Raw genomic sequence first — 24,117 nt, 5'->3', positions numbered from 1 at the left:
GGGATACCCAATCATTATACACATCAGACTACCAATCAGAAACTCGGACATCAATATCTCTTTTATATACAGGACTCTATTGGAGTGACAAGCCAACTCGGAGAATGTGATGCAGCTACATATCTGCACTTTATCAGGCTCTATCATATATTGTTTTGTAAAAGCAATATTTTACCACGAAAATCGGTTTAGTTTATATTTTACGAAGCTACGAAATCGGTTAAAGAGCTAAGTTTAGCCATTTCGCTCTTAAAAACATTATAATAAATAAAATAATATTCTATATTTTCGACTTATTTACAGTGCAAATATATGTTTCCATGCTACTATTTCATCTGCTAGAAGTAATATTACATTATGAAACTTTTTTAGTTTTTTTTTTTATGATGCTGCGAAGGCGCGCACATAAAAAGATTTTGCAAATTAATTTTTGAAAAGTGACAGTAAATAAAATTTTATGCACCTCAAGTGCACTATAGTACACATCAGGTCAATCAGGTGTGACATCAAACGTGATCAAACGTCAGACCGGTTAGAGGCAGGACGCGTTTTCTCCATTATTCTCTAATTTTTTTTAAGAAGTAAAGAATATTGCAAAAAGTCGTTGTTGATATTACATGCAAAATATGGTATACCTGCATTTTCCGTCAAACCTAACAGAGGAAGAGTTGATGCTGCAGACTAAGTTTAGCAAGCTGAAGAGAAAGGTATAGGTTATGTTTTTGTATGAAATATACGATAAAATTTAATTTATCTGTTAGATATCCATTTCTCAATTAATTTATAACGCAAAATTCAAATTTCTGTTTAATCTACATGCAAAGATCATCGTTTTTTTTTTCTGACAATTATTATATCTGTGTAGCTGTATAAAGTATTTACCTTACTTTTATTTTTGATTCTTGTCAATGATTCCTCAAATTATAGAAAAAAGCGCTACAAGATCTAAAAGCTCCTAAACAAGAAGCAGAGCGCATTCCTCAGGCTCCAAAACGGCCTACGGAGGCAAGAGATGCTCGTGAAGTTGCCAAGAAGTTAATTAAGTCTGGCGTAATCACAGCCCCAAAGACTCCTAAGCGACCGGAGCAAACTTTCAAGAGATCTCGCGGACTAGAAAGGAAGTTAAACAGTACAGAAAAGACCATTAGTTCCTACCAACCATTTTCGGCAATGCAGGACGAAGAAGAAACAGAGACAGTGAGGCCAAAAGTCAAGGATTTATATAATAACTTTGTTGGTGCTCAAGACACTGGAGAGAGAAATACCAGTGATACTCCAGCTCCTGTTAAACAAGAAATTAAACCACGTGCGGGAAATACAATATATGTATGTGGTTATAAAATAACAGAAGATTATCTAAAGAAGCATTTCCAAAGCTTTGGAAATATTATCCATATTTCTATGGAAGCAGAAAAAAAGTAAATATAAATCATGTATTTTCTTATACACACTAATGTCCACTCAAAGTTTTAGTAGATATTTTCGATGCAATTGTTAATAATTAATTCTATTCTTTTTTGTCCATAGCCATGGCTTTATAACCTTTGAAAAGGCTGAAACTGCTGAAAGAGCAATAAGTGAAATGGATGGTAGCATGGTCTCGTCTATCCAATTAAAAGTATCGTTAGCAAGGAGGCAGCCGATAATAGAGCCAGTTAGCGACACTATGTCCAGCTCTATGTGGTCACCAATAGCGGCTAATTATTCACAGAAAAGTGCACATAAAGACAGACGGGAACTTAAAGTATACGAAGAGGATCTCTTCCAGTAACTGCTCTTTTAGTAAAGGTATTTTCGTTGGTAATAATTTTTTAAATGCAATATTATATATAATACCAATATTACCAACATACTATTATAATAGATCATGATATTTTGTTACTCCACTTATTTGGAAATGCGGTTAATTTATTTTCAATTGTACTTTAATTGTATTTTTTCGTTTTTCATTATAACATATATCTATCAACAAATTTGAATAGCAAACATTTGTATACTCTATATATAATAACTGATTTATTATTATAATTATAACAAAATTCATAATAGTGTAGAAATATTCATCAATATTTATCAATAAGAAAAAATATTATATAGTCAAACCTTGTTCGCTGTAAAATCAGCTGAATCTTAGTTTTTAACTTCTTTTTTTGTGTTTTCACATTGATTGATTTTGTGATTAATATACAGAATATCTTTTTGTTAACGATTCTTTTAATTAAATGGAAGACACAATGGCTATCATTCATTTTACTTTTAATTTCAGTTTTCTTAAGTCATAAAATCATGATTGTAAAAAAGAATAAAATTATTAATAGTTATATCGAAAGTATCTACTAAATCTTTAAATTTACGTTATTTTAAATGTAATATAGGAGAAAACAAGATATCGACTTTTTGGAGAAAAGAATAGAAATTGTTCTTTGACGAAAATTATAAATTAAAAAGGTTCGATTAAATAATTTTTTTTCTTAAATATTATGTATGTCATTGACTGAGATGTATGTATATGTATATAGCACATGAAATTATACTAAGAATTATTATAAATAGTATTCTTTAAATATTAAAGTTTTTAATTATATATTTGGCATATATTAATAATATAATTACAATTTATTTTTTACAAATCTGGCACTTTTCATTCTGATATGTGTACAAGAACTCTAATTCAATTCGAATTCCTTACTTCGTCATATCCTAGTATTTTCTTTAAGACAAAATTGTTGTACAAAACAGATTTATGCAATATGAAATTTTAACTTCTATAAACCAATGAACTATTTACGAACTTCTCTGGTAAATTGGATTGTAGAAGTGCTATTGAGGGGGATTAAAATAATCCCAATGATGATGATGTGTTACAATTCGTGTGCTACTGAAATAATATATCAACAAGCCTGCGATCAGAAGTAACAAGGCGCATATCGTTAATTCCACGTCTCTTATCTTCTCTCTCGTGTCGTCCATACTTAACGTAGACGCTAAATACCCTATAAAATACCTCATGGCTTTTATACCAGCCAATCGGAGTGCTCGAAGAAGCTGCTGCGTAGTATCTAAAACGCTGGGTTCTATATCAGAGCGTTGACTTGTTGGCGTTTCACTCAGAGAAAAGAACTGAGCTGGAATTTCGGAAGCTGGAAAGGCGATGAAGTGAGTCGAGCTCAAAGGAAAGGAAGATACTGGCGATTGAGAGGACTCCCTTTGCTTTTCCGTAAGGGATTGTCCCGCGTTGGAAGACTGGGAAATAACAGCACGCTGTGGTTGACTGTCTTTAGGGACACCGTGTCTCGTGTCCGAAGAATAGGAAATGACGGCACGCTGTGGTTTAGCGTCCGCGGAAGTACCACCGTGTCTTGGTACGGTTGAATCAGGGGTCGACATATCAGGGGTTACGGAAATGGCTGGTGGCAATGAACGAACCGGAGATGCGGTTTGCCGTATGATACCTTTAGTAGGCGAGGAGGATCTAGATCTTGACTTGCGAGGAGTCTGTTCTTTACTATCGGACACATCGTCCTTGCTGCTACAAAGATCCGTAGACATTGCGCCCAGCTCGGTAGTAGCAGTAGTGATAGTAGCAGTAGCAGTAGTAGTAGTAGTAGTAGTAGTTGTAGTAGTAGTAATAGTAGTACTAGTAGTCTGGACAGAGATACTCGGAGATTCGCCGACACGCTCCGGCGATTCTCTCAATTCGGAAGGCTGGATTGAAGGCGCATCCGACGGAGGATATTCTCTCGATTCGGAAAGCCGGGTTGAAGGCGTATCCGATGGAGGATATGAGGCACGAGATTCATCCACGTGGGAGCCCGACGTGGTTCGCGGACTCAAAGTTAGGGGATGTTCGGAATCTAAAATTCGTAAGGACTTATCTTGAGCGACCGTGAACAAGTGTGTGGTAGATTCTTTACCCTCGAACTCTAATTCATCTATCGTAAGTGTCTGTGGGGAAGGGAATTCTTTGGCTTGAGCAACTAAGAGGGGATGTGATATCTCTTTGTCTCTGATATCTACTACGTTTGTTTTAACAACCTTTTGATCCTTGCCAGCATCGGTCTTCTCATCTTCCGTAGACGTTGGTTCATTTACGACAGTCTCACTGGGCTTCGCCGCTTCCGTCGGAACATTCTGCGACGCAGGTTGTCGCTCTTGAACTGGACTATTATCCTTGATGGGAATGTCGGTTATCTTGTGGCTCGCGGACTCCTTTTCGCTCTCGCGATATCTTTCTTGTGCCTGGGTAGTTATCACGGTCTCCAAGTGACTCCTGATGGCTATCAGCTCTCTGATGATGGCCGGCGACAAACTTTCCTCCATGGAATCACCGCCTCTCAATTCCGATGCCGTAATCATCATCGCGTCCACCTCGGACGCCACGATTTTGTGCGCTTCTATCTGCGACACGCTCAGTCGATCAACTTTTAAATCTCCGACTTCGAGACTGCTGATTCTCAGTGGCTCATCGGACAGAAAACTCGACCTGACTTGAGGTCGCGATTGTGGTTCTTCCGTGACGTGTTCCTCCAGTTGCGGCGCAGATCTGTGCTTCGATTCCTCTCGAAAGTCGATTTCTCTCGTGGGCGATGGTGACGTTAGTGATACAGTCTCGTATGCCATTCGGATGTCCTCTTCTTTTGGAAGCCGTTCTTCCTCTCCTTCGTCCTCTTCCTCTTCTTCTTCTTCCTCTTTTCGTAAAAACTGTAGGATTGGTAACGGAGGCACGGGAGGTGTGGTCGTTCTGTTTGGACTGGGTATACGTTCCATCGATACCATTATCTGCGAGCCTGATCTAGAAGGTGTCATTATAAGTTTCGCCTGGGTGATCTCTAATTCCTCAATCACCATATCGTCTGGCAATGGATCGGTCTGTGTCGCCGCCGTCGTCTCCATTGTCTCTTCATATTCAAACGGAGTGCGAGGTCGTCCAGCCATCGCATGTTCCTTTCTTATCCTGGGTGGTCGCGGTGGCGCCGGAAGCGGGCGCCCTTGGATCTTGTTGAGCAATTCGCCGCTGCGAAAATCCCTATGTTCAATCTCATCCGCGTCGACCTCGATGTATGGCGCAGATTCGGATGGTATTAGAGTCATACTGATGATCGAGTCCGACGTCATGCTGACGTCCCTTGTTGTAGTGGGTCTTAGAGTACTATACGCTCGTTGAGGTCGCTTAGGCGGGGTCGGTCTCGGCGTCGTAGCGAACTTGTCGCGTTTTCTTCTGGGCGGTGGTGGTCTGGGCGGCTTTTCCCGCTTCTCTACGATTGCATAACCCGAGATATCTCGCGCCGAGCTATTCTCTTCCTCCTCTCGCGGTATGTCCTCCTCGATGTAACCAGCTTCTGGCAGAGACTCCGCACCGTGCGATGTTCTGTCCTCGTCAACGACTGACATGGTCCTCGAACGGGATCGTCTTTTCGGCGGTATCGGTACCGGTTCTGGCGCAGTGTCCTGTCGTTGAAGTCGCGCGTTCTCTAAGTTCTCGATGTCCTCGTGACTTGCGGACATGACAACGTCGCCATTTGCAAATCGCTCGGTTAGCGATTGCCGTGATCGCGACGATCTTGCTGGAATTATCGGCTTCCTGGATTCGATGATTTCGATTTTCCAGTCGTCGCGATGACCGTTGCAAATCGGTGCGCTTACGTCGCCGTTTCTTCGGTCCATTATCGTTTCGCGATGCGAACGCTTTCTGCGTGTTGGTACGATCGGTGGCATAGTTGAAAGAGTAGCAGATGAATCGGGTGCGGCAGTAATAGGTGTCGAAGGAGAGAGTATCGACGTTTCCATCGGTGGCTGCGAATGACTACGCAAGGATGACCTCGACTTTCTGCGCACCGGTTTCACCACGACTATGTCGTCCAATGGCTCCTGTAACGGTTCCGGTTGTTCTCCCTCCGTTTGGTACACCACGTGATGTCTAGAATCACTTCTAGAATCACTCCTGGTGCGCTCACGAATCATCTCGATCGATGCCTCTCGACTGTGTCGCACCGCTGCCGATCGTTCCCGTTTTGGTCTGACCGGTGGTACTGCCTCGTTGGACTCTGCTAAATCTTCTTTGTGCTTTCTCAAAGTCCGCGTTCTCACAGGACGTTGAGGCGGAGTAGATGGAAGCTCGTCGTCTTGCAACACATTGATGACTTCTGCTCTGAGAGCATCTCGGATTTCATCGGTCAAGTAATTGCCCAGATTCATGTCATCCTGACTGATACCGCTCTGTCGTAAAAAGAACTCGTCCGAGTCGATCTCCTCTATCACTCCGCGACGTCTTCGATCACAGGAACTGCCGCTGGATGCTTGCTGCTCTCGATCAGACTGTATCGAGGAAGGCTCGCGTTCTTCTTCGCCTTCTTCCTCTTCGGATGTCATCTTACGTAGTCCAAATCGCCTCGGATCCACCGCCATGAACGCTCCTTCGTACCTCTCTTGCTCCAGAACTCGTGGCATGTCCTCGTCCAACGATCGTGATCTCGGAATCGGTCTGAATTTCTCCTTGTGCATCATCTGCTGTTCTGCATGCCAATCATCCTGTACTGCCGCATCTTCGTTCTCTTCGGTGTCATCTCGGTGAACGTGTTTCATCTCTTGATCGTATAATTTCGGATCCACCTCCATTACTTCTTCGTGTTCGTACGATTCCTCCCGCCTTCGCGACTTGTAGGATCTTTTCGGAGGAGCGGGGTGCCGATCCGACATCTCTGATGATTCCTGTTCGTAGTCCATATACTGTATCTCCTCTTCTTCGTACTGTTCTCGCTTTTTCGTATCTTCCCATGGAATCGCATGAGCCGCCGCCATTATTTCCTCCTCTGTTCCAGCGGACAATCTCGGCGGTTCTTCCATTGAACTTTGATGCCACGGAGGAGACCCCTCGCTTCCTGCTGCTTCCTCTGGACGATCTTGATCCTGAACGTAAGCCGAATCTCCAAAACGTTGCGCCCACCTGGTGCCAAAAGATTTTGTCTTCTGAGTACGAGGAAAGGTCGTGCTCTCTACTGATTGAGTCCTGAAGTCTTTAGGCGAAGACGTCGCATACTCGCCGCGCTTCTTGGACTTCTTATCGAAGATGCGCGGATACGTGGCGAAATCAAAGATATTACGCTTGGAGCCAGCAGTGGATTCTGTCGAATACTGCTGTTGTTGCTCGCGTAAGGGAGGCGGCCGTTTAACGCGAGTGAGCGCGCTGGGCAGACGGATGTTGGGCTTCTTGATGTTGAACTTCGACTTATCCGGCAAGTGGAAACGCGACTTGTCCGGTAAACTGAACTTCGGTCTCTCCGGCAGGTGAAATTTGGATCTATCTGGCAGACTGAACCTCGGCCGTTCGAGGTTGAATTTCTCTGTCTTCTCGGAGATGGACGTTCTTATCCGATCGATTCTGCTGGGTCGCTTCTCCACGGACTTACGGGACTTGTCCGACTTGCCGCTGCTAGCCGCCGCTGATCTCGCCATCGTCGTTGTCGTCGTCGTCGTCGTCGTCGTCGTTACTTTTTCGGGTTTTTGCCGTTTCTGCGGGAACGAGAACGTGGGCCGCTGGAAACCACGGAGCCGAGAGCGTAGCTTATTAGCCTGCGTCTTCAGGCGTTGAGGTAGGCCGCGAGCGCCGCGTCGAAGCGGCAACTCTTCCACCACTGACGAGTCTACCTAAAATAATAAATATTTCTCTGAAAAATAATGTGGGAATGCGAACCTTATCTAAAAGAATCGAAACTTCCGGCAATACTATTAAAAATATAGTCAACATTTTTTTTATTTTTACTTTAAAAGCGAAGATAATTAAATTAGTACAAATTAATTATAAATATATATTTGTTTTTATTAATGCTATGTAAAATGTGCTTATATGTTTTTCATTTCAATGAGCCACATTAATTTTATAACTCATCTGAATGCTAGATATTTATTTAATATTCCTTCAAGTACACTCCCGTATAAGATACTCTTAAAATTAATGCTATTTAATATATATATATATATAACGTATAATATATTAAAAGACGTAAGACATTTGCATTATAAACTATTATTTAACATTCTCATCAAAAACTTTTATTTTATTTTATAAAAAAACTATCAGAACTAAAATATTACAAATACCTTATTTTAAGGTCACAATGAAAATGGATTAGTGTCGTGCAAAGCATTCGACATGCAATGCCGTTTAGAAACACGCAAAGTACATTAAAAGTGAATATTTTAAAGTACTGTGAAGTAGTTAGCCACTGTAGCTAATCGTGAAGTAAGCCATCGTGAGGTCCGGAATCCATTTCGAATCTATTGTCGGATTCACCGAAATAAATTTCGCGAAAACTTTCGTGAACTGTCGCGGGGCGCGCGCGAACGACTTTACGTCCTCATTGAAAAATATCGGCAAGGTCGAGGGATGATTAATATTCCGGCAGCGCCATATATATATTCTTAGATCCGATTGCGCCACCGATGGAGAAGCTCGAGTTTTCTGGAGAGTATTGCAACCAGCGGTATTGCACAATCGGGCAGTGACACGCTTGCGTTTGAGCCTCCTTTTTACACGTGAGTTTCGCTAAATATAGGCGGTATATTCGACGCGAGTAAAACAAACCGAAGACAACAAGACGAGCCCTGCGAGCCTCGTAGCTTTTAAATTCCGGGGGTCTCTATCGATTCGTGCGGCAGCTATATTTAACCGTTTTTTATTTTACTCCCTTTTGTGCAATTCGCGAACGAGGAGCCTTTGCAGCAGCCACGATTCTCGGCCAATGAATATTGATTTACCGATTTGTGTTATTACTTCAACATATTGTATAAGTTAAAAAACTGTCAAATAAAGAAATTAAACCGTAAATTTCATAAGTAAAGTAAAAAAGTAAATTTTATAAAAAGAAAAACTAAAATTATTATTGTATCATTAATTAAATGTATCTATATTCTATATAGAATATCTCACATTAGATATGTTATATATCATGTGTTGACTGAATTTTAACCAATCAATTGTCTACTAATTATTTTATAAGTATTTTTATAGGTTAGATAAATTTTTCTGTGATAACTAATAAGGAAACCCAGAAGCGATTTTGATGAACTTTGAAAAAAAAAATATATATATATATTATTTTCTGGACAAAAATAACAAAACACGTATTTTTTTATAAGGTCCCAATCGCATTTTTAGGAGGTGCAACACTTTTCTGAAGAAAATTGATTATTGTTTTTCGAAGCAAATATCGTCGGAACTAAGAGATATAAAAAAAATCTAAAAAGAAGTTAAATAATTTTAAGAATACTTAATAATTATAATTAAAAAAAATATTTTTTTAATATTTTATTTAAACAAATTTTTTGAAGCTATTATAAAATACTTTTTAAACCACACATACAACTTTTATTCAGGATATTTTTTTTCTCTTACAGTTTCGACAATATTCGTTTAGAGAAAGCGACTTAATTTTTTTAAAGGGATGTTGCATCCTCTAAAATTGTGGGTTAGGCTTTTATAAAAAAATACGTGTTCCTTATTTTTATCTAGAAAATAATACATTCAAAGTTTAGCAAAATCGAAGAACACTTCCATGGATTTCCTTGTAAATTCTTTTTCCTCGTAAACATGTATGATCAAACTGTGAACTCTACCTGACTAGTGTTGACCTCGCCATCGGTTCTGGATTCTGTGTAGGGAGTGGATGCGAGGAATCGCTCCTCAAGCCTATCCTGAAACTGTTGCGCCGTGGGTTCCAATTCTTCGGAGGTGTCACCGCCGGTTTCACCGAGTTCGCGGCCCTCCATCGCGCTGTCCTCGATTTTGCCATCCAGGGGGAGGATCACGTCGCCGTCCAGGATCAATTCCGGCGGCAGCTGGCCCCGGTCGTCGATGCTGTCGTCGCTGTCGGCGACGGGCATCACGTCCGTGTCGGTGATTCGCACGACCGGTGCCATCGCCGGATGCGGCAACGACGGCGGCGGCGGCGCGATCGGTTCGTAGTCGTGCTCGCTGCAGCGAGAATTCACGTTTATAGAATATAGCGTGAGACCGATTGTATATAAATAAAACTACGTACTTGCGTCGAATCATTAACACGGTGTTTGCCCAGCGACTTTCTATTGTTCTATGTCTTACCATTATCATAAGCGTATAATGATGATACGTAATATAATTAAAAATTAAAATGATTAATTGTTGAATAGAGAGATAAAACGTCCTACTTTACGTTTTATTACCTAGCCATCTATGCCGTTTAAAATTTTATTAGATAGCACTTATTTCTTAAATAATTTTGATTGAAAGCGATTGAAGAATCAGACATGAATGATTATTATATCAACGTGTTAAATAAACAAATACATTTATTTCTTATGATTTTGTTATTTGTAAAGCTGCGAATTTTGAATGTATTTTTAACGAAATGTAATGCGATATTTTAGTTAGATTTCACCGTCCAGGCAGAGTTTGCTTATCATTCTCGTAAAGTTAATAAACAATTGGAATATCGAATGCAATGAATGTTCAATAAAGATTATCAGATAAGTTAATAATAATTATCTTCGAATCGTCTTGAATCGCAATTATCGAAAATGTTATAAATTATATTTGAAAATTATAATGAAAATAGCACGATAAAAGACGAGTTTTTATTCCTAGGATAGTTCAAGTTTTTTCAATGTGCACGATATTCGCTAATTAACAAATTTGTAATAAAAAATAATACAGAATATATATATATATATATATATATATATCTCAAATGCAAAATTCATTCAATTATTTGAAATGGGTCTAGGCTTCTGTTTACACAGCTTCCATTTCCTCCAATTCGAACATGACTTATTACTTCACATGTTTGACCCCCTTCCGATCTCATGAGACCGTAAACGAGTGCAGGGCAAAATTACACAGGATACCTATCGAGATCATGTCGATCGAACAAAACTCATCAACTGATACATGCCCCCATGTCATTTCGCGTTATGTTCGTTTTTTTAGAATCGAGCAAAAAAAGTCGATTATGTTTTTATTGTCACTTTAAAGGATATAGTACTCCGCAGTTTCTCATCGACCTCCTATAACGTTTTATCTCTTTTTACAGATCTCTGAAAATACTTACATCATTTTTCTATGTGAAGAATTTACGACTGTATCTAAAAATTTCTCATACTATAAACTGTAAGTCAGTTATAAAAAAATGTTATAAATTCGCTAAGTTTAAATTTTTAGTGCTACAGATATAAAAAAGTCCAAAACGATACAAATATTGCAAAAATATCTGAGAACACAACACACATCTTAAATTTTTTAGACTCTCTCTCTCTACCTTTCTCTTATACTTTCACGTTGTTTGAAATATATCTTGCATTGATAACTTTTATCAATAAGCAACATCTTATTTTGCTTCTCCATAACGCCTGGATTTAAACTCATTGCGAATTAAATTATTCTCAACATCCGCAAACGCGCTCCGTTCAGTGTAACACAGTTCCGTCAGATGTCCAGCCTCGCCCCGGGGACATCGCAGCATGCGCGCGTGTACCGGTACACGGATGCGGGACACGCGGGTCGCGGACGGGGAACTGGACTTGGCGGATTTGGGAGCTGACCGAGCTTTCTATCTATAGCCACCCGGGCGAACCTTAAATAGCTGCGACGATACGCGACACGATTTCGCACGGTGTAACCTATCACAATGCGCAACTAATACCAACAATGAAATAAACATGGTAATCTCCAGAAGAGATCACTTTACGTAGTTGACCGTCCGAGGGTGGGCCAACCATTATTATTTTCCGTCGATTTTGACTTGGACGGAACATTGGTATACAGGGGGATACTGACCTGCAGCGGACCGCAGGTGGCTGCTGCATCGTTCTGGATGACGGTCTGACGAGGAGAGCACGTCGTTCCGGCAGAAGCGAGTCGCTCCGGTAGAACTGACACCCGCAACGGACCTCGCGTCCGAGGCTCGACGTTGACGACGCCCGCGAAGTGCGTCCTCGTTGCTCCGGCTCCATCCCCACCCCGAGGAAACACCGCAACTACACGGAGATCGGGCACTCCAATCCACCTCCAGTCTCCTTTTTCTCTATCCGCCTACCTGAACGACGATCAAGGGAGCGACGACGATGACGACGTCGACGTCGACGACGACGACGACGACGACGTTTCGTCGTTCTTCCCGGGACGTCGTTCACGAAATACCCTTCGCCTCCCAGTCGAAGGGAAGCGGGAGAGACAAAAAGAGAAAAAAAAAGGAGAAAGATAGAGGGAGAGACAGAGTAGAGAGAAGGAGGCTGAGCGGCCCGCTAGAGCAGCCCGCTGCAGCGGCTCCTAGGCGACTCCCTTCTATACCCTCGGCCGCCCATCGCGAGCGCGACTGGGACGGATATTAGATTATTTATAGCAGCCTCCGGTATTCGGACGGGCTATGACACTGTCTCGGACCGCTCAAACCACCGAATCACCTGGTGCATCTGCGGTCCACTCGGACCATCGTGGCAAATTATATCGCGGATGTATTGCCACGCGGTCGGAAAGATCCGGATGGGTGTTCTCCTCTTCTTCGTGTAGTTAGATAAACGGTTTGATAAACATAAATAAAATCGCACTGATAAAAATTTCGCGATTGGCTAAGTACCAAAAGCGACGGTATTTCTGTAACGTGTATGTTGTTATTTTCAGTGTAGGAAGAAAGCGAATTGACGTGACTTGTAAAATATACGGAACTACTCGGACTTGCTACCGTCGGCATCTCTCAGCGATAAATGACGCTGATGAGTGCTGCTAATGCAGCAGGAAATTAGGGTACAGCTGCGATATTCTATGCTGCGTTAGCGCCACTTATTGGTGTCTTAATTATTAGAAGAGATACGACGGCGGTAGCGCTTTCGCGTTACTCAGTCAATTTTGTTATTTAATTATAAACAAAGTTGCTTCTCTTTAAGTATTTCTTGCCATTGTTAACACGAGCGATGTATTAGTGACTAAAAATCAAATTCTGCGCTGCAAAAATTAAAAAAAGAATTGATGAAATATATAATCCTCATACGAGCACACACGATATATGCTCGTATAAATTGATGAGCAACTTCTGCTTTTACTTGATAATTAATCCTTGAGGAATAATAAAATTCCTAATAATAATTTTTCTTAATAATTATTCCTTGTGGGGATCCTCCTTGCTCCAGCTGGAATGAAACAGGCGCAATTCGATGAATCTAAGTAAAAAAATATGTACGTTTCTCGAAGCAGGAAAGTGTTGTGCGACTTGAGATAAAAACGACGATTACGTGATTTGATTTGAAAGTGAAATTTTTTCCTTTCGAACAATCTCGTTGCAATGACGCGCATTATCTCGCAGCACGCGAGCGTATAAAGAAAGTTATAAAGGCGGACGAACGTCATGCGCGACAACGTGGATTCGGCGATTGTGTCACATCTTGGCACTCGATGCCAGCACCGCGATACAATGCTTAATGATGAGACGGCTGTCGACTTTGTTAATGCACCTCGGTCAATGTAAAAATAATTCGTAGAGAAAGACGCAGCTGCATTGCATTCTTCTTGAAAGCTGCACGTTTGTAATTGTACATATGGTTCGTAATTCTGTATATACGGATGATGTTCCGCAGTATATACACGTGTATTTGGTGTCCCAAGATTACCGGCACATCTTTCATACACACTGAAAGATTAATCAAGAGCTGATCTTCCCCTACAATTTTGACTGTACCCTTATAATGCAGTTATATTCATTTCCAACCGCAATAAATAAAGAAAATATATAAAAATTAGCGTACAACTTGTGAATACTATTAATGACTCTACATTTTTACTAAAAATGGTTCAAATTAATCGAGAAGTGGCAGTAGAAGCGATGATAATTCTGTGACACCCTGCATACTGTACAGAGTATTCGATAACGAATGGTAAAATCCAAGGGGTTGATTTCACGTACAAAAATAAATCGAAATCCATTATTTAGAGTAGAAAAGCGTTATAGACGGCTCAATTTTTAAAAGCCATTTTTTTTTAAAACAGAGCTTTATGCAAAAAAAAGTTCAGTCTACATTTCTGATTTATTTTTACGTGTATAAAATCCCTTCTTTCTCGATTGTACCATTCATTACGGAACAATCTGTATAAAACGTTATATAAACGTTATATATAATATTCTTTCCTCGATATCTGTCGTGTACTATACAGTGTGTTCCAGACGTACCACGTCGTTTCGACTGTCAACGTTAAACTGAGAGAATCTCGATGCAGAATGCCAATAGCTCTTGAGACAATGAGAAGTTCAAGTTTCACGAACATGTAAATAAATAACGAAATGCCGTTTTTCAGCCAACTTTAAGTAAACGTTTACTTTTAAACTTTTAATTCAGCTCGTTAAAGATATTCAATCTGTAAAACTAAATGGCGGACGGTGCTGCACGATTTAAGTTCTCGCTAAAGAAAAAAACTCCACTCGAAAACACGTTAACCATCACGCGACTGAAAGATGGTCCGGTAGGTCTGAAACGCTCCATACTTTTGCAATACTTTATAAAATATAGAATATACAGCACGTATTGTGTATGTGTCGTGTGTGTAAATATATAATACATTGTGTGTATGTGTGTGTGTGTGTGTATTGTGTTACGCTAGGAGTCCTATAACGACGTTCGCTCGACGTTCGTATGGCCGCTAAAGATCCGATATAGTGTGATGTTATTCAGGAGGAAGGGGTGATCGCATGTACAAGTGAGCGCCTAGCAATTTCTTCGATAATCTTCCGACTCGCATGGCCGCTCGCTTATCCCGTGCGAGTCGTCCGTACGGTTAACGTCAAACTCCTCGTCAAGCTCGTAGACCGCGCTCTACTTTTTGCTTATAAATAAACGAGCGAGGAGGAGAAGAGACATTTCCGCGCGCGCGTGGGTGACGCTCGACCGATCGCGAGCGACCACGACGAAGACGACGACGGCGACGTAGTGTCGGAGATGATGCGTCTCTGCCTTGAATCGCACGAAACGGGGACGGTGGGCGCGTTTTCACGGTGTTCGAGTACGAGACAGAGAGAATGCAAATCATCGGGGATGTGTTATTCGTACGAAAATTATATTGCCACTCTACACACACACATATATATATATATATATATATGTATATATATACATATATATGTATGTATGTATATATGTATATATACCTATGTTACAGTTGAAGCATTCGAGCGCATTTCAAGTATGTAACTCTTGAAAAACCAGAAGCGGTAATTTAATCTTTACATTATCAGTCCGAAGCGTCGATACGTAGCAGCAATACTCGCTCGATCGCCGATCGTATTTCTATGAGATTTCTCCATGTCGCAGCGTTGTCGTTATAATCGGACGGTGTAGGCGAGTCCCGTCGTCCGGCGATTACGCGAAATCGGTAGAGCGATTATCCTGCCTTGGTGCCGCGTTGTGTCGTGTTGTCACGGTGTTATCACGCGCTATTCCCGATGTGCCACGTCCAAGTTCTTGGGGAAGGACTTCCGGATCCCTGATTCTCGCTGACACGACCGCGCGATCCCGCGAATTACGCGATTACTGCGAAGACGCGGTTTAATGAGGTCTCAGTGTAACGATTTTATTGTTGCAATTATAATTACAGTAGTCGTAATCGTAATCGTGGTTGTGAGATGGTAACAGGGACGTCGTGTCGGGAACCGGGCAGGGTAGATGCCGGGGTCAGGCGAGCTCGTTGCTTTCCGGAAAGTGGTCGCGGGCGTCCAGGCAGGCGGCTAGATCGAGCACCAGGTGGTGGAGGGTGGGATGCTCCAGGACTTCCGCGTCCGGCAGAGGCGGATGACAACGCGGCCTCTGCTGACGGCCCCTGAACGAACGGTGCAGGTTCAGCACCACGTCGCAGAACACGTAGCGCACCAACAGCAGCCGCAGGAAGTCGTCACCGAAGAACTGCAGCACGCTGGTCTCTACGAGTTGCGAAATCGCGGATCAACTTGTGAAATAACGAACATCAGGAACGATTTGATTTAGTGGAGGAAGATGCTCTTCAAACGTCAGTTCTTTTTACAATTCGTGGCATTAAAATAAATGAGCATATATTTTTCTTTGGAGTTAGTCCTTCGTCGGTGAGACTTCGAAGGATTGCTCCGAAACTTTTTAATTTTCTCAGATATCTCGAGTTGAGCTTTCAAACAGGCTTTTCTAGAAGTGACGCGGAGGCGAATAAAGAAAAAGCACACAGTTATCTTTTCTCTATATATAAAATTATGCGATGTCTTGCCGAAACTTAAATTTTCCATTTTTCAACTGAGTTTGCTCAAGGAAATTTGTGACAGAAAGATAATCCGGTTGTATTTTGAATAAATGTTTTGAATAGAAAGCATGTGATATAACATTGGCTCATCTCGGTAAAGATAATAGGTATCCCTTAACTCAGGAGTTAAAGAGACATACAGAAATCGGAGAACAGGAGTTCGCCGATAAATTCGTTTGGATCTAGGCCAAATGCGTTTATTGTTGTAACACGATCGTAAGTCGTATTCAATGAGCCAGACGGTTGCTGTCGCACAACGAACATGCCTCCGTTTTGACGATAAAATCGTAATTTTGCTCGCCCCTCTCAGTGTCGTGTTATAACTATCAAACACCACGCGATATGCTGGTTAAGTTGAATAAATCTTTTTCGATAACTATGTGCTTTTTTAAGAACGCGATACAATCCTACAGAAATGTTCTACCTTCAATTATTGCGGTAAATATTCAAGGCGGATATTTTAAAAGCTGTTTCTTAAAATAATAGCAAAAGCACTTGAATTCGACGATTAAGACCTATAAAACAGTAATTACTCCTGTTTTTCAAGATAGGTTGAATATAAATTTACAATTTCAATTATAATCTTTTCATTAATGATGCCAATTTTTAGCCATCCAGCAAGGAACTGATTGAGAGATGATTCAGTCTCTCCTAGCATTCATCGTCCTCCACTATCGTGTTCGTTGGTCCTTTTCATCTGATCGACGCTTTGGACAATTTGGATGCGTCGAGTATCCTTACCGCATCGGGAACGCGTTACGAGCTGACTGGCCTCGTTAAGGAATCGCTCGATGTAACGCTGGCAGCGCTCCCAATGTTGCACGGGCAGACTCCCGACGTTGCATATAAGGCAAAAGGCGGCGAGGGGGGCGTGAAGAAATAGGGTGAACAGGCTGCCACCGTGTCGCAGGTCGCGCAGGGTCGGCGGTACGTCCTGCGGCGACATTAGCACCATCAGGGGTTGGCCGAAGTAACGCGGTATCTGTTGGAACACGAAGCTGTTGTCCGAGTCGACGACGACAAAGAGCGGCTTCCTGGTGAAGGGATACAGATCACCCGGGTACAGGCAGTGCGGCTCCTTACCGCCGGCCGGCCTCTTCCCGTGCTCTGGATCCCTCTTGCTGCACGTGGACACGCCGCCCAGGTCGTACCCCACTGCAAAATCGCAAAATTTTATCAACATCGTGCAATTCTGCGTTCGCCGATCCGTTAGATGGATGTTAGGCAACATTGAGGAAACCTCGGAAATCCGGCCATGTTTATTTGACACGAAGTATCTCGCAAAGATTTACAATTGAGATCAGATATATTCTTCAAAACGAGATGAATCTTGAATGACTTTTTCTTAGCAAAAATTGGTTCAATTTTTTTTTAGAATTTTCAGATCTTTAACGTTCAAATATTGTGGTAATTGATGCGTGAATTAAGATTTCAAAAATTAGGAAGATTATATGAATTTAATTAAATGATAAAAAAATCTTTGTTATTTATATTTATTTAATACATATATATTGTTTGATTTTCATTGACGATTCAGAACTTTACTCATCATATTAAAATACATTATAAACGATCTTGTTTCAGAACATCTAAAATGTTTCAGATGTTCTTGACATGAATAGCAATTTATATATGAAACGTGATTTTCCCCAATGTTGCCATCACTCACCGCAACTGTTATTTTAATTCTAAGCATAAGCAAACGTTCTAAAAATTTTATATATGCTTTTCGAAGCATTCTATCAATAAACAAAAGCCGTAGAATCCGTTCCGCATTATTTATGTTGCCAATTATTGTAATCGATGGACTCCTGGTTTCTAATACATTGATATTGATTGCAAAGCTAGATTCACCATCGTACGAATCTTTATTACGAAGCAGCCTTGATATTGGGACGATACTCTATTTTCCTTTAAAGACCTTCGCTGCAGTGGCAACCGATATGTAATCTTGATCTAAGGCGTAATGTTCAATTTTCCTTAAATCGCGGCTAATCAAAGTTACATGCAGATAAATTGCAAGTAACTTTGATTTTGTTCTATCAGCATAAATAACGCGTACAAATATAATGGAATAAACTAATTCATGAGACACAATAATAACAAGAAGACAATACATAAATTCTATTAAAACAGCAAAAGTCTTCCTCGAGACTCGACGTTCATGCCCTATTGTTCGAATATAATAAACAATAACTAATTTACTATTAAAATAACATTGATAAATCATCTAAAAAATTTTCAATAATTGGACATTCGTTCACATTTCTCAAGCCCATTCCAAATATGTTACGTTTTAAATCTATAAAAATTTCCAAAAACATTTTGCATAAAATATATCAAACATGCATTTTTAAAAACCGGTCTCGATATCTACAAACGAGAAGAACATATATATATTTATAAATCCTGCCTCCTCAAAATCGCTATAAATGTTCCATTATTATTATCATTCATCATCGTTAATGAACGAAATATGCATCCCGCACAAATTCAAGATGAGCGTAAAACAGCTAAATAAAAAACACATTCAAACTAAATTTAACGTAAGAATTTAAATATAAAAATATAACATAAAAATTCTAGCATGAAAATCCTTTTGTTTTCTTACGATAACAACGATGCTAGTAAATCGGCAAGACATATTTACACTTCAAAATTGAATAAAAATTTTTTAGAACAGTTCCTCTATAAATTTACGAGAATCAAGCTAGAGTTTGTTGAATAATCTCTCTTTCTCTCTTCCGCTTTCTACATCGAAAAATTTTCAGTCAATCTGGGACACTTTACATGGTCGGTTCGATACAAAGAGATGTTTCGGGAGATGCTCGCGTACACGTATACGAAACACGTGGTTGCGGCCCCAACGACGTCGCGCGGATTATCGTGTCGTGGCAGTTCCAATTGAGAGAGCACGGGAAAGCCAGCCAGCCACTTCCACGATGATATCGGTTGCCAAAGTACCGGACTACCGACCGGGGAAACTGACCGAAAAGACCGACACGCGTACGCCTTCAGCTTCGTCGAGCGGGTGATGCGCTTTAACTCCGCATGACTGTACAACGGGCCGCTCTGTATCAGTGGTCACTTTTGGATGACCGCCGTTTATGCTGGCGCGCGATCGGCTCAAGCAGAGCGGGAATGGACTTGGTGGACCCGAGATTGCAGGGCGTGAAATGCGGGACTCGATACTTGCGATTGATAACGCTCAAGCGCGATGTAACGGTTTGCAAACCAAATAATTTTATGCGATATCAAAGTCCGGACAAGAACGACGACCTATTAGTTGTGACTTATAATTTGCGGACTTTAATACAAAGTTTTTAACACATAAATATACAAAAATCGAAAAAAAAAAAAAAAGATTTTGCAATATGACTAAAGTTTATTGCATGTTAGTACTATTTGCGTTTACTTGATCGTTATTTACTCTGTATTTTGATATAATAAATAATTTTTCATAATTTTAACCCTCTAGGAACGGTTTCATCTTGTTATTAAATATATATATATATATATATATATATATATACATCAGCATAATTTTTCTGGTAGTTAGAAATATTATATTTCAGTTCACATACATTTGCATCTTTAGTTTTTAAGAGTACAAATCCCGAATTTACCCCAAATTTAATTTTAAAGTGAACGTTGCAAATTTGCAACACACTCGCTCCTAGAGGATTAATCAATACTCTATTATATTAAAATATTACGTTTGTAAAGTGTGTTTAATTTCCTTTTATGTAAAAATATCTAATGCGTAAATAAGAATCGCAGAGTAGAACATGGTACATTGAGGGCGTTCTAATATTTATAATAAAAAAATTTCGTTGGACGGTATTCATACGTTCTTATTTTAAGACCATCTTAAGTAATGCCTTATGCTAATACAGCTCTTTAATTGGTTTACGACATTTTACGATTGTACTTAAGATAATTTCAAATATAAGAATCGACTACGAATACCGACCATTATCAAGTTAACGAGAAAATAACACGTAAGATTAATAACTTAAATAATTTCATGTAAAAGTATTATCTAAATTTAACGATTTCTAATTGTTTAGTTTAATCTTTTTCGACCAAGATTACCTCCCCCTTTCATATTCTATCGCTTATTTTTATTCTTTATAAAAATATCGTTTTCTCGCATGATATTTGTTGCATATTATTAATTGACCTATGATTGATAGGTCATCTTCGGTAGCGAAGCGAATGAAAGCTACTTAAACGTTTGCATAAGCATTGCCACTAAGTTTCTAACTTTTCTAAATAATGTACAGAGAGATAATTTATTAATAATATAGCTTGTTAAAACTAACAGCCCCATCGAGCGACAAATTGAATGCACGATTTATAGAAGATGCATGTCACCCTTTTTCTTCAAGATCTATTTTCAGCAAATCTTCCGTTTAAAATAAAAGGATTTACGTCTAACGCCTATAAACTTGCGACAGCACAGCGATAAAACGAACAATAAGAACGTGAATATGAAACTCGATAAAACACTCACTTTCTTCAGGATGCTTGACGGTGGAGAAGCAGCCGTCCGCCGACAGGTACAGCAGTAACGCGCCGTTCGCCGGTAGCTCCTTGAAGCCACTTGCGAGGAACACTTGTACCTGGCTGTAGGTCGGCCTATACAGCAGGTACTTGTGCGGATTGTCACGTCTCGGCGCGCCGTTCTCCGGGCCAGGATAGGGCCCGGGTCTAAAGGGCATCCGGCCGGCCGGCGAGGCGTCGTGCAGGTGATTCGGGTCGTCTCTGGGCTCCCGCTCGAGTGTCTGCAGCATTCTGAACATGTCCATTGACAACTCACTGAACTTCACCTGATCGGCGCAATTGCCGACTATTAGGATCTCTTGGAGAGATAGGCACATGGGTGGCGATCGTTCGACGGGCGGGCAGGTCTGCGGACCGAGCCTGTGGGTCAGCACGATGGGGTTCGAGTCCGAGTGCAGGACACCGACCGCGGACTCGGCCTTGACGAAGGCCTTGATTTCGTCGAGGACGAGGTTCCACTCGAGCTGATCATCGGGCTCGTAGGTGCTGGTGTAATCGGCTATCTGGGCGTCGAGCTCCTGCACAAGCTCTCGCACAAGCTTCATACGGTTCAGCAGGAGGCAGACGACGATGAAGCGGGCGTAATACCTGAGCTTCTTCACCATCAGATCGCTCCTGTCCTCCTTAGCAGCGCGGCTGTAATAGGCGCGACCGCGTATCGCCGCGTAGAACGAGTAGGCCTCGTGCAGGTAGCTCGTCTCGCTGGTACGTAGATAGTAGTGGTAGTAGAGCTGGCCGATCTTGCTAGCGATCTCGCCGATCTGCCATCTCTTGAGGCCGTACTTCGTGTCCAGTATTGTTCTAAAAACAAAACGAAATTGTACACGTGAGCGTGCTACTTTTATTTTTTAATCATCGAATTACTATATCGAATCTAAAAATTCACTTCTTCTCATATTCTTCTATGTCTACTGTATAGTGTAGATAGTTGAATTAAAATTAAGGTTTTTATTGTCAATGATCTTTTTTACCGTTTTCGAAAAATGCGTGTTTTGGGAACATTGGCGTTTATAACAAAATATATTTTTATAGATTAATTATTACGAGATAATTTAGGAACATATTTTTCTTGAAAGAATATTTGCGAATATGTAATACTTTACAACAAAGTAAAATTAATAATTTTAAATATCTTATATTTATTATAAACTTATATGACACACTTAAAAAATCAGTCGTAATACAATTTACTTTATATCTCCAACAATAAAATAAATGTATACAATAATAGATATATACAACAAATATATAAATATATAAAAATTAATAATAAAATAAATATCAATTATAATACACATATACACACACAAATCGCAACATTCCTAATTAGAAACATTAATAGAGTTCAGAAAGAACGAAGACTAAAAGACTTCTTTTGTTTGCTTCTCTTTCTTGTTCGCTTTATTGAAGATCCGCTTATTACGTACGTATTATACGATAACGTAATTAGCAACGACATGTAATGAAGTAACGACAGAAGCGAGAAAAACAAGTGAAAACTTTTTCCGCCAATATGTAACATTTCAATACGATGCGCGGAAATTGAGTTGTCCTATTGTAAGAATATCAACCAGTTTATGTAAACGGAAATGAGATTCATTCGATCTCATACTAACGCAAACTCATGAGACTGGCTGGCGAACAGATACAAAGTCTAAAGCGCAACACACGAGGACTTGGTCACGTGGACCTCGCCACGCAGACCTTTGTTTCGTCATCGTCATCTGGATCGGTCGTCGTGACACCCGCGAAACGCGATCAAGTATCGTGCTGCGGTATCGCGAATGTCGCGTGCTAAAATTATATATCGCACTCTACATCAAAACGTCAAGAACGATGCCGTACGATATTTTCTACGATGGTCATAATCTTGCGGCATGCCTCGCCGAGCGCCACCACTGTCGTGCCGAATGTGCCTGTTTCTACTCGATCGTGAAAGATCGCGGACGGGCATGGAGGTCATCCGAAGAAATCGACAGAAATCGTTTAATCACACGCATGCAAATTCATGAAATTGAATTAATATGATTTTCCACACTGCAGATATTCGGCACATATTGTTTATCCCCTATCAGTGAATCATTTTAGAAACGTTTATCCCTTGATAAAGTAATTCGAGAAATCGTTACACCAAGTGTGCTCCAAAAGATCAAAGAAACCTCGCTACAAAGTTATGTATTTCCCTCGCTTTTTCACGTATACACAGGCAGATGCATACACGCGCGCACGCTCCCTCTCTTTCTCTCCCTCTCTCCCTTTTTCTTGCCCTTATCTTTATTACTCACCTGTGCTGTTGCTGGAACTTCCACAGCTTCGTGTAGACGTCGAAGGTCCGCCCGAAGTAACCCTGCCACTGCTTATGCCCGTATTGCGGCAGGTCGCGCAGCCCGTTGAACAGCTGCTTGCTCTTCTCGAGCAGGTGACAGAACTCGAGAACGACTTTGCGCTCATGGTCGTCCATGCCAGCCATCATGACCATCTTTTCGGCGAGTCGAGACCGCGGCCGGACGCTGGCTGGACGCCCTTCTCGACGACACGGTCGCGGCGGGCCCGCGTGATGGCGCCTGGCGATTCCGCCACCCTTTTGCACGGCGCCTACGACGACGGCGACCACGGCGACCAATCAATACTTGCCCACCCCGCATCAGGGGGAGCAGCGTGTGCGCCACCACCGCCGCTGCCGACGCCGTCGTGACGCCTAGCGTCGACGTCGACGGCGGAGGCGGCGGCGACGCCAACCGCAGCGACGACGTTCGCGGACATCTGTATGAGCGACGTTGAGGCTTGGGGATGCTCTCGCAAATCGATATTCTCGTTCTAAAAGGTAAAATCTTGGTGGAGGTAACTGCTCCTCTCAAGACTATCGCGTCTAATAGCATATTATAATAATTTGATACTAATATATTGTAGTTGTAACATAGTTGAGTAAAATTATAGCAAACAGTAGAAGATCCCTGGCTTAAATCAGACGCATGACATTTTATTAAATCTACTTAAAGAGCTTATTAATTATTTACTTAGAAAATAATCATGCGTTTTATATATATGAAAAAAGGGTGCGTTTTTAATACAATAGTCTATAATTTCGAAGATATTTAAAAAATTGGAATTGTTAGAAACTTAGTTGTTTGCATTATCCGTGGACAAAATTCTAGTTCTAACTATCCGATCGGTAGACCAACCATTGTTGAGGTTGAGATCGATAAATTTCTACCCCATGGTAATGAATATTGCAGGTAACTGCCTAGAGTTAGTGTGTACACAGTCGGTCTACT

At 41.0% G+C, this 24,117-nt stretch overlaps 3 protein-coding genes across 6 annotated transcripts; 1 reads left to right on the top strand and 2 right to left on the bottom strand.

Annotated features, from left to right (window-relative positions):
• Positions 1 to 524: 524 nt before the first annotated feature.
• On the top strand, positions 525 to 9,725 carry Nelf-E (negative elongation factor E). Its single transcript, XM_018516134.1, has 4 exons — positions 525 to 707; positions 928 to 1,418; positions 1,528 to 1,775; positions 9,654 to 9,725. Exons 1-3 carry the CDS (start codon positions 618 to 620, stop codon positions 1,769 to 1,771), a joined length of 825 nt encoding a protein of 274 aa, XP_018371636.1. The 5' UTR covers positions 525 to 617; the 3' UTR covers positions 1,772 to 1,775; positions 9,654 to 9,725.
• LOC108766691 (titin) lies at positions 2,596 to 22,044 on the bottom strand. 4 transcript variants are annotated; one of them, XM_018516125.1, is made up of 4 exons: positions 22,034 to 22,044; positions 11,807 to 12,042; positions 9,613 to 9,970; positions 2,596 to 7,644 (listed from the first exon to the last, which is right to left on the bottom strand). In XM_018516125.1, the coding sequence occupies exons 2-4, from the start codon at positions 11,980 to 11,982 to the stop codon at positions 2,821 to 2,823; spliced, it is 5,358 nt and encodes a 1,785-aa protein (XP_018371627.1). In that variant the 5' UTR covers positions 11,983 to 12,042; positions 22,034 to 22,044; the 3' UTR covers positions 2,596 to 2,820. The 4 variants fall into 4 exon arrangements, with proteins under 4 accessions (XP_018371627.1, XP_018371628.1, XP_018371629.1 ...); XM_018516126.1 differs by lacking the exon at positions 22,034 to 22,044 and having other exon boundaries at positions 2,596 to 3,561; positions 3,592 to 7,644; positions 11,807 to 12,215; XM_018516127.1 differs by lacking the exon at positions 22,034 to 22,044 and having other exon boundaries at positions 2,596 to 3,561; positions 3,604 to 7,644; positions 11,807 to 12,215.
• LOC108766692 (protein SCAI) lies at positions 15,196 to 23,528 on the bottom strand. Its single transcript, XM_018516129.1, has 4 exons — positions 23,128 to 23,528; positions 20,793 to 21,643; positions 17,018 to 17,431; positions 15,196 to 15,929 (listed from the first exon to the last, which is right to left on the bottom strand). The coding sequence occupies exons 1-4, from the start codon at positions 23,319 to 23,321 to the stop codon at positions 15,685 to 15,687; spliced, it is 1,704 nt and encodes a 567-aa protein (XP_018371631.1). The 5' UTR covers positions 23,322 to 23,528; the 3' UTR covers positions 15,196 to 15,684.
• Between the last annotated feature and the right edge of the window lie 589 nt (positions 23,529 to 24,117).

The sequence above is a fragment of the Trachymyrmex cornetzi genome, unplaced genomic scaffold (genome assembly GCF_001594075.2).
Source record: "Trachymyrmex cornetzi isolate Tcor2-1 unplaced genomic scaffold, Tcor1.1 scaffold61, whole genome shotgun sequence".
In the NCBI taxonomy this organism is placed as follows: Eukaryota; Metazoa; Arthropoda; class Insecta; order Hymenoptera; family Formicidae; genus Trachymyrmex; species Trachymyrmex cornetzi.
This window is presented reverse-complemented; position numbering and strand designations above follow the sequence as displayed.

What these genes read in the sequence shown, in the direction of transcription:
- Nelf-E (XM_018516134.1), top strand. Translation starts at nt 618, where the DNA reads ATGCAAAATATGGTATACCTGCATTTTCCGTCAAACCTAACAGAGGAA. An exon ending in TTAGCAAGCTGAAGAGAAAG is followed by an intron (nt 708 to 927) that starts GTATAGGTTATG and finishes CTCAAATTATAG; the next exon opens with AAAAAAGCGCTACAAGATCT. An exon ending in TCTATGGAAGCAGAAAAAAA is followed by an intron (nt 1,419 to 1,527) that starts GTAAATATAAAT and finishes TTTTGTCCATAG; the next exon opens with CCATGGCTTTATAACCTTTG.
- LOC108766691 (XM_018516125.1), bottom strand. Translation starts at nt 11,982, where the DNA reads ATGGAGCCGGAGCAACGAGGACGCACTTCGCGGGCGTCGTCAACGTCG. An exon ending in CCACCTGCGGTCCGCTGCAG is followed by an intron (nt 9,971 to 11,806) that starts GTCAGTATCCCC and finishes TTCTCGCTGCAG; the next exon opens with CGAGCACGACTACGAACCGA. An exon ending in GCGAGGTCAACACTAGTCAG is followed by an intron (nt 7,645 to 9,612) that starts GTAGAGTTCACA and finishes TTATTATTTTAG; the next exon opens with GTAGACTCGTCAGTGGTGGA.
- LOC108766692 (XM_018516129.1), bottom strand. Translation starts at nt 23,321, where the DNA reads ATGGTCATGATGGCTGGCATGGACGACCATGAGCGCAAAGTCGTTCTC. An exon ending in CGTCAAGCATCCTGAAGAAA is followed by an intron (nt 17,432 to 20,792) that starts GTGAGTGTTTTA and finishes GCGATTTTGCAG; the next exon opens with TGGGGTACGACCTGGGCGGC. An exon ending in CGTAACGCGTTCCCGATGCG is followed by an intron (nt 15,930 to 17,017) that starts GTAAGGATACTC and finishes CGCAACTCGTAG; the next exon opens with AGACCAGCGTGCTGCAGTTC.